At 42.7% G+C, this 9,457-nt stretch overlaps 1 protein-coding gene across 1 annotated transcript; it reads left to right on the top strand.

Annotated features, from left to right (window-relative positions):
- The first annotated feature begins 371 nt into the window (after positions 1 to 371).
- On the top strand, positions 372 to 8,567 carry LOC120977245 (caveolin-2-like). The gene is made up of 3 exons (XM_040405084.1): positions 372 to 713; positions 2,197 to 2,384; positions 8,311 to 8,567. Exons 1-3 carry the CDS (start codon positions 573 to 575, stop codon positions 8,465 to 8,467), a joined length of 486 nt encoding a protein of 161 aa, XP_040261018.1. The 5' UTR covers positions 372 to 572; the 3' UTR covers positions 8,468 to 8,567.
- Positions 8,568 to 9,457: the final 890 nt, after the last annotated feature.

Raw genomic sequence — 9,457 nt, 5'->3', positions numbered from 1 at the left:
AACTAAATACACCAATGTCTATTAAATTAAATTGAGTGAAAGTACAGTGACTCTTTAAATCGTCCCCAAAGTTTTTTTTCAAAAATCTTGGACCTTGAGGATGAGAACTGGTGTCAGGTCTTTATACTAAGCTGGTGTCCATCAGGCATGGGTTAAAACTTATCTAAGGATCGTCTATGGATTTATAGAGTCTAAATAAACATCGCCCTCTCATGGCTGTACCAGGAATAGCCTCAGGGCTGTAGTATAAGGGCAGATAATCCAACACAGCTGAGAAGTCGGGAGGTGCAGTCCCCATATTTATATCATAGTGACAGCTGGGATCGGCATGTCACAGAAAAGTGTCAGAGGGAGGGAGAGAGGGGTTGAAATTGTATCCACACCACCGCTTCAGCAGGACGGAGAGGGGACACCACAGGTTTAGAGGTAATAAAATTGTTAGATACGACAAAATTAATCAATTAATGGGACGGTAGAGTTGAGCTTTGCATCGAGGAACCACATACTCAAGCCAGTCACAGAAAGATTCTCCGAATTTGCATCTTCTGCCTCGCGCCAGGACTACTGCAGCCATGATTCCTGATCAGTATCTGATCGAATGCCCCATGGATCCTGAGAGTGATCAGAAATTTCTACAAAATCCTGCAGTGTACACCGAAGCCCCCGGAAATCTGGATGCACGGGACCCTCGTGGGATCAACAAGCACCTAAAGGTACATACAGTATATAGGACTGTGGATTCCTATAATACATCCTGTCATTTTTGTAAAAAGATAATAAAAATTACTGTGACTTTTGTAGTTTTAAGATCTAGCACAAAGCAAATCTAACTTCACATGTATGTCCTTATAGTCCATATGCCCCTTGTGTCTCAGAGGGCTATGCTATGAAAATGTAACCTAAAGCTTATGTGATTGTGTCATGTAGTTTTTCATATTCCCTGGATATGTTCTATGCATCTCTCGGTATAGAATCTTACGTTTTAGTAAGGCTCAGTTCACATCTGCATGTGCAGTTACATAAGATCATTCCATCAATGGACCAGTGGAGAACCCAACAAAACTATGCACTAGATGCATTGACGGGTTTGTATTTTAAGGGGTAGTCCGGGATTTTAATCTTATATTGATGTCCTATCCTCAGGACAGGCCATCCATATCTAATCGGTGGTGGTCCGACACCCGCACCATACTTGATCAGCTGTTCTGCAGTAGCTCCTGCACCAGAAGTCAGTGGTGGAACTACACAGCTCCATCCATTGTGTTGTGTAGTGAATGACGCTGGTTACCACCCTGGAAAAAAAAGTAAAAGAGTCCCAATGCTTTAGGTGGGTCCACTGGGCAGCACAAGTAGGCAGTGCCAATAATACTGTAGTGCAGCACAAAATACCATCCTAGCAGAACCAAATACCAAAGTGCGGTACAAAATACTGCCCCCCTCTGCAGTATTCAGCTATAGCACCATCCTAAGGATGGCGATACAGTTCAATTCAGGAGGTCACATGCAGTAACTGGCCAGGAGCATAAGTATATGATGCCCCTAGCATTAATTACTACTGGGAGCATCGGATTGGTAGGTATCCAGTTGGTGGCCTCCTGGGCATCAGCCCACTGGGAAGTTTCCCTATGGTCAGTCCTCCCCGTTACTGCAGCGCTGCTCCTGTGAATGGAAGCGGTACACTACAGAATGGATGGAGTCGTGCAGATCTGGAGCTAATCTGAAACTGGGGGGTTTTCCTGCACAAGACACCCCAATATTGAGGCAGAGTAGAGATTTATTCTGTAGAAGCAACCCTAGCTCTGGCGGACTACTGTATGTATTATATGCACAGTGGAATGGGTAACGTGTCCTAGCCAAAACAAGCTGCTTGCCTGGAGCCATACCTATGGCAATTGTCTGATCCCCTCAGTAGCTCGAGGATGGTTTACAATGTACCCATTCCATCCATAACACCCTACCTGGTGAACCCCCAGTTGGCTTACCATGCAGCAAAGGATGCTGTTCAGAAAGTAGAACATCCTTCATGTCCAGACGTGGCATTTGTAAAACTGCCAACAGGGCCTTGTCTCCATCATTCTCCTGTGTGGTGTAGTTCCACGTGTTTGAACCCCCACAATCAGCAAGTGATGACCTGTAATATACAGATAAGCAGTGTTGAACCGACATGCTCCATCACCATCAATGTTGTCGTTGCAGGTAGACTTCTCGGATGTCCTAGCGGAACCGGACTCGTTTCACAGCTTTGACAAAGTCTGGACCTGGAGTGACATCTTGTTTGAATCATCTAAGCTGTGGTGCTACCGAGTCATCTCCCTCCTCTGTGCCGTTCCCGTGTCCCTGGTCTCCGGAATACTGTTTGCTCTGCTGGGTTGTATCCACATCTGGTAATTAACCTACTGGCTATGTATTAGCGGCTATGTATTAGCAGGACTAGCATTAGGAGAGGTCCTGTTATTTTGAATGCATTTGAGATACCAATAACTGGAAGGTTTAGAAAGGTAATAGAAAGGTGTACCTAATGGTATATCCTGCAGTCCTCTCGTTCATTGTTTCACACCCTTAACCCTAATGGGTACCTGCCCAAGTAGTGCCCTCAAGTCAAACAACTCCTTACCTCTTGCAAGTTGTCACTCTTATGAGGCACTGTTTCTAGCTGGCTTCGTTATGGTGGCCCTGGGGACACTTTGAGGTTTGAGGTATTTGCCTTCGACCCCATGCACACGACCATATCCATTTTGCGACCCGCAAATCACAGATGCGGTCTGTATGCAGTCCACATTTTATTTGAAGACCGATTGTTTTCAATAAAGCCAAGAGAAACACAACAGTAACACGGCTCTCACCTGCTCCTTATGAGCACGGAAGATAAACCGCACCTGGTGCGGGTAACTTGAGATCCAAACCAGAAAACGAACATAGTAACACAGTAACATAGTACATAAGGCCGAAAAAAGACATTTGTCCATCCAGTTCGGCCTGTCATCCTGCAAGTTGATCCAGAGGAAGGCAAAAAAAAAACTGTGAGGTAGAAGCCAATTTTCCCCACTTTAGGGGAATAAAAAATTCCTTCCCGACTCCAATCAGGCAATCAGAATAACTCCCTGGATCAACGACCCCTCTCTAGTAGCCATAGCCTGTACTATTATTACACTCTAGAAACACATCCAGGCCCCTCTTGAATTCCTTTATTGTACTCACCATCACCACCTGGTAAGCGCCCGACAGCTTAGGGAGGGTGATAAGAGACTGGGGGTCCTTCCTAATTCCCTTTGCCCCTGGTTAATAGGGGTCATGGCCTTGATTAGGAGTTAGGAGTATGGTGGGAGGAGAAGGAGTGGAAGGGGTAAAATTAAAAGCCTTCCCAGGATTACATCAGGGGAAGGGGCGGTGCTGGGGGGCTATATAAACTCGAACTTGCCCCCGTCACTTCCTCTTGACGGTGGATGAGCTGGTTTCCCTCCCGCCCTCCCTGTGAGATAGTGGTGGTTTGACGGACCGGGTCCGTGTTTTTTCCTCACATGTGGTCATATATTTTTGTTTTAAAAAATAAACTAAAATAAAAAAAAAAGAGAAAAGGAAATAAAAAAAAATAAAAAAAAGATAACATATAAGAAGAGATTAATGAATAAGAATTTGGATTATGATGACATTTGAATGCAAGTCACAGCTGGCGGTATATAATTCAGTTGGAAGTGGTTATGGCACAAGGCAGACTTGCCCGCTGGGAGTCCAGCGGCTGGCATACTGTGCCATTGACAGTTATGGTGTTATTGTTAAATAAAGAAAGCTGTGGCCGATCAACACCCAGCATTAAAAGGAATATGGTTGTCAGTCTCTTATTTAAGGTAGATGGTTTTAATAGGCCTGACTGGGTGCCCCCTTTCCCCAGGGGTTAATCCCTACTTACCAACAGTCTCCTCAGGCAGAGAGTTCCATAGTCTCACTGCTCTTACCGTAAAGAATCCTCTTCTATGTTTGTGTACAAACCTTCTTTCCTCCAGATGCAGAGGATGTCCCCTCGTCACAGTCACAGTCCTGGGGATAAATAGATGATGGGAGAGATCTCTGTACTGACCCCTAATATATTTATACATAGTTATTAGATCTCCCCTCAGTCGTCTTTTTTCTAACGTGAATAACCCTAATTTTGATAATCTTTCAGGGTACTGTAGTTGCCCCATTCCAGTTATTACTTTAGTTGCCCTCCTCTGGACCCTCTCCAGCTCTGCAATGTCTGCCTTGTTCACTGGAGCCCAGAACTGTACACAGTACTCCATGTGTGGTCTGACTAGCAATTTGTAAAGTAGTAGGAATATGTTCTCATCACGGGAATCTATGCCCCTTCTGATGCAACCCATTATCTTATTGGCCTTGGCAGCAGCTGCCTGACACTGGTTTTTGCTGCTTAGTTTGCTGTTTATTAAAATTCCTAGATCCTTTTCCATGTCAGTGTTACCAAGTGTTTTATCATTTAGTATGTACGGGTGACTTGCATTATTCCTTCCCATGTGCATAACTTTACATTTGTCGGTGTTAAACCTCATCTGCCACTTCTCTGCCCAAGCCTCCAATCTATCCAGATCGCTCTGTAGTAGTATATTGTCCTCTTCAGTGTTAATTACTTTACACAGTTTAGTGTCATCTGCAAAAATTTATATTTTACTATGCAAGCCTTCTACAAGATCATTAATAAATATATTGAAGAGAATAGGGCCCAATACTGACCCCTGAGGTACCCCACTAGTGACAGTGACCCAATCTGAGTGTGTACCACTAATAACCACCCTCTGTTTTCTATCCCTCAGCCAGTTACTTACCCACATACAGACATTTTCTCCCAGTCCGAGCATTCTCATTTTATATACTAACCTTTTATGTGGTACAGTGTCAAATGCTTTGGAGAAGTCCAGATATACGTCATCCATTGATTCGTTGCTGTCAAGTCTAGAACTTACCTCCTCATAGAAACTGATTAAATTAGTTTGACATGACCGATCCCTCATGAAGCCATACTGATATGGCGTTATTTGTACTCTAAGATAGCATCTCTCAAAAAACCTTCAAACAGTTTACCCACAACAGATGTTAAACTTACCGGCCTATAGTTTCCAGGCTCTGTTTTTGGACCCTTTTTTGAATATTGGCACCACATTTGCCATGCGCCAATCTTGTGGGACATTCCCTGTCAGTATAGAGTCCGCAAATATCAGAAATAAGGGTCTGGCTATGACATTACTTAATTCCCTTAGGATACGGGGGGGGGGGGGGGATGTCTATTTTAATCTTTTTAAGTCGCTGTTGTACTTCTTCCTGGGTCAGACAGGACACTTTTAATGGGGAATTTATTTTTACATTCAGCATTTCATCTGACAGTTTATTTTCCTCAGTGAATACATTGGAGAAAAAAATATTTAACAGCTTTGCTTTCTCCTCGTCGCTCTCTGCGACTCCCCCCTCATTACTCTTTAAAGGGCCGACGCCTTCAGATTTATACTTTTTAACATTTATATAATTGAAGAACATTTTAGGGTTAGTTTTACTCTCTTTGGCAATTAATCTCTCGGTCTCTAGTTTGGCCGCTTTTATTTGTTTTTTACATGTTCTATTTTTTTCCTTATAGTTTTTCAGTGCTTCCGTGCTACCCTCCTGTTTTAGTGATTTATATGCTTTCTTTTTGTCATTTATTGCTTTCTTTACAGTTCTGTCCCAGTTAGTTAGGCCTATGGCCTCTCTTAGTTGGCTAAATTTAGCTTTTTTAAGAAGTTTGGTATTTTTGTTCCTCCATGTAGAAACGCTCTTTTGAATGATAATTGGAAGGTTATTACTTTATGGTCACTATTTCCCAGGTGTCCCCCAACCTGCACGTCTGTTGTTCTGTCAGGTCTATTGGTTAATACTAAGTCCAGTATTGCCGTCCCTCTAGTCGGGTCCTGAACCAGTTGGGAGAGATAATTGTCTTTGGTTGTTGCTAAGAACCTGTCTCCTTTATGAGATATACAAGATTCAGTTTCCCAGTCTATATCTGGGTAGTTTAAGTCCCCCATAATAACCACCTCATTATGATTTGCCGCCTTGTCTATCTCGTTTAGTAGTAGATTTTCTGTGGACTCTGGTATATTAGGTGGTTTATAATAAACTCTTATTAGTATTTTGTTATTGTTTTTGCCTCCATGTATCTCTACCCACAGTGACTCCACATGTTCATGTCCCTCACTTATATCTTCTCGGACTGTGGGCTTTAGACAGGACTTTACATAAAGGCAGACCCCTCCCCCTCTCCGGTTTTGACGATCCTTTCTAAACAGACTGTTACCCTGTACATTAACTGCCCAGTCACAGCTATCATCCAGCCATGTCTCAGTTATTCCCACTATGTCATGGTCCTCAATAACGCAAAAGTTCAACGTTACTTTATTGATGCGGTTAAAAATTATACATCCAGTGCAACCAGTCTCAGTCTACGCGTTTCGAGCTATCAGGTATGTAAGCCCTTACTCATGACATGACACTCGTTTTCTGGTTTGGATCTATTGTTTTCAATAGGTCCGTGGTCCGAATTTTGCACACGGTATCTTTTTGCAGAATGGACATACAGATGGGGAAAGCATATCCGCAGAGGGATTGAAAATGTCCTATACTTGTCCGCAATATGCAGACCACGAACCCACTGAAGTCAGTGGGTCCGAAAAAATGCGGCTGCAACACGGACCGCATCCGCAATTGGCGGATGACAAAATGAATACGGTTGTGTGCATTAGGCCTTTGATTGACCTTTGATTTAAGTACTTGCATTAGGGTACCTGCACAGGAGCGCAGATTTCAAAACACAAATTTCATGCAGATTTCTATGCGTTTCCCCACCAAATCCACACAAAAAAACACACATATTAGGCTACTTTCACACTAGCGTTTTTGCTGGATCCGGTAGGGTCCAGCAAAAACGCTTCCGTTACTGATAATACAACCGTCTACATCCGTTATGAACGGATCCGGTTGTATTATCTTTAACATTGCCAAGACGGATCCGTCGTTAACTCCACTGAAAGTCAATGGGGGGACGGATCAGTTTTCTATTTTGTCAGAGAAAACGGATCCGTCCCCATTGACTTGCATTGGGGGTCATGACGGATTGTTCAGTTTCCCAGGACGGAAAGCAAACTACACCATTTTGCGGTTTTCTCTCCGGTATGGGAACGCAACTAAACGGAATAGAATACATTTTGGAGCGCTTCATTCTGTTCAGTTCAGTTTTGTCCCCCTTGACAATGAATGGGGACAAAACTGAAGCGTTTTTTTCCCCCGGTATTGAGCCCCTATGACGGATCTCAATACCGGAAAACTTAAACGCTAGTGTGAAAGTAGCCTTACTTGCAAACTGTGAAACCAGAATTAACATGCTGCATATTTCAATTTCTGCATGGAAAACATAAAGGGCACATGAGGTTTGTCTAATCTCGTACCATTTGCTGGTAATGTATTACGCTGTGTTTTTTCCACACTGAAATCTGTTCAGAAAAACTGCACTTAATCCGCATCGCGTGCAGGTAGCCTTAAAGGAGTTTTTTTTCCTGAAGATACGTTTTACAAAAAAAGCAGGGAGAAAGGGTTAAAAGTAAAAATAAAAAAAATAAAAAATTATAATTCCTCGCCTCACTAACCACTGGCTGCTCTTCACTTCCTGGTCCCGACTTGACACATACAGAAGATGGCTTGGAAAGTGAGGTGGGTCACTGCGGAGGCTGGTGATTGGTTGAGCGAGGATTCTAAGCCATTTCCTGTGTGTCAAACCAGGACCAGGAAGTGGAGAGGAGCAGGGACCAGAGGGGGGGGGGGGGGGGGGAGTGAATGAGGTGAGTGATTATTTTTTTATTTTTAACCTTTTCTGTCCATTTTATTATTTTTTATTTTATTTTTTTCATTTTTATCTCCCCAGAAAACCATTTGATTGGGTAACCAAAAACATGCAGGTTATTTTAGTGTATAGAGGTCCTAGAATGGAGATAGCCAAGCAGTCCCATAGAGGTGAATGACGTGGAGCTCTGGGGACCCTGTTCTCATGATCATGGGGTTCACAACAGTCAGACTCCTACCGATCAGATACTTATGTAGATAGGTGATAACTTATGGTGGGAAAACCAATGCAATGCCAGACACAACCCATGACCACGTGTGGCGCTGTTTCTGGATGAAGACAGCCATGTTTTTCATAGTTTGTACAACCCCTTTAAGCCCGAAAACATTACTCTAAACAAACATTCATTTGCATGTCAAATAATTATTTTCATATTGTGAATGTTTTCTCATGTACAGGTGTGCCATGCCATGTATCCAGCTGTGTAACGTCTGTATGCCCCCTATCCGGACGCTGTGGGCCAGTATACTGGACGTATGCCTAGCTCCTCTCTGTACCAGCCTGGGCCGTTGCTGCAGTTTCATCTACGTAAATGTGGCAAAGCAGCGGGTGTAACTGACCGCGAATCAACTGATCGGCACAAGTGGGGATCAAAAGTAACATATGTTTAAAAAAAAAGCAGTTCTAGTGCAAAGCATTCTGGGACCAGAATCGGGGGGGGGGGGGGGGAAAGAGCTCCCAGAATGCACTGCACAGTCGGAACTGACTGAAAAAATTGAATAAAAATAATGTTTTTAAAAAAAAATATATTGTTTGCTCTGTTTTTATTTCTGGTGACGGAAACTGTGATGTTGGCAGTTATTATGATATACAGTCCATGCAGCCCAGTAAATGAGAAGGCTCTTTAGCCCCTTTGGACCTCCACTGTATATGTTCGGTAGGAGTCCAGTCTTTAAAGTTGGAGCGCGATCGCAGCAGGCGCCATAACTGCCGGGTTTCTGCTGTTTTAACCCGTTTGGGGCCTTACTGACCAAGCGTTTATCTTCTTTTTTTTTCATTGTCGCGTTCCAAGAGCTCTAACTTTTTTATTTCTCTGTCTATATAGCTTTATGAGGGCTTGTTTTTTTGTGGGACAAGCTGTAGTTTTTAACGGCGCCATTTTGGGGTACACCTAACTTTCTGATTAACTTTTATTAACTCTTTCTGGGAGAGAGATGGGAAAAACAGCAATACTGCCACAGAATTTTTACGTTATAAATTTTGACGGCGTTCACTTTTCGGTATAAATAACATAATATCTTTATTCTCTGGGTCAGTACGATTACAGTGATACCAAATACATATAGTTATTTTTACGTTTTACTACTTTTTTGCAATAAAACCCCTTTTTTTTTAATGAAAAACATTTTTTTTTTGCATTGTTACTTACCAAGACCCATAACTTTTTTTCTTTTTCTTTATATGGAGTTGTGTGAGGGCTTGATTTTTGGGGGACGACTTGTGTTTTTCATTGGTATCAGTTTGGAGTAAATAGTGCTTTTTGATTGCTTGTTATTAAGTTTTTTCGGTGGCAACTAAGAATAAATTAGCAATTCTGTCTTTTTT

Source organism: Bufo bufo, chromosome 8 (assembly GCF_905171765.1).
Source record: "Bufo bufo chromosome 8, aBufBuf1.1, whole genome shotgun sequence".
Classification (NCBI taxonomy): domain Eukaryota; kingdom Metazoa; phylum Chordata; class Amphibia; order Anura; family Bufonidae; genus Bufo; species Bufo bufo.
Note: the sequence above shows the minus strand (reverse complement) of the source record. Positions and strands in the feature narration are given on the sequence as shown.

Bases quoted from the DNA above. Each gene is read 5' to 3' on its own strand.
- LOC120977245 (XM_040405084.1), top strand. From the start codon at position 573: ATGATTCCTGATCAGTATCTGATCGAATGCCCCATGGATCCTGAGAGT. The intron at 714-2,196 runs GTACATACAGTA...TTGTCGTTGCAG, and splicing joins GGATCAACAAGCACCTAAAG to GTAGACTTCTCGGATGTCCT. The intron at 2,385-8,310 runs GTAATTAACCTA...TCTCATGTACAG, and splicing joins CTGGGTTGTATCCACATCTG to GTGTGCCATGCCATGTATCC.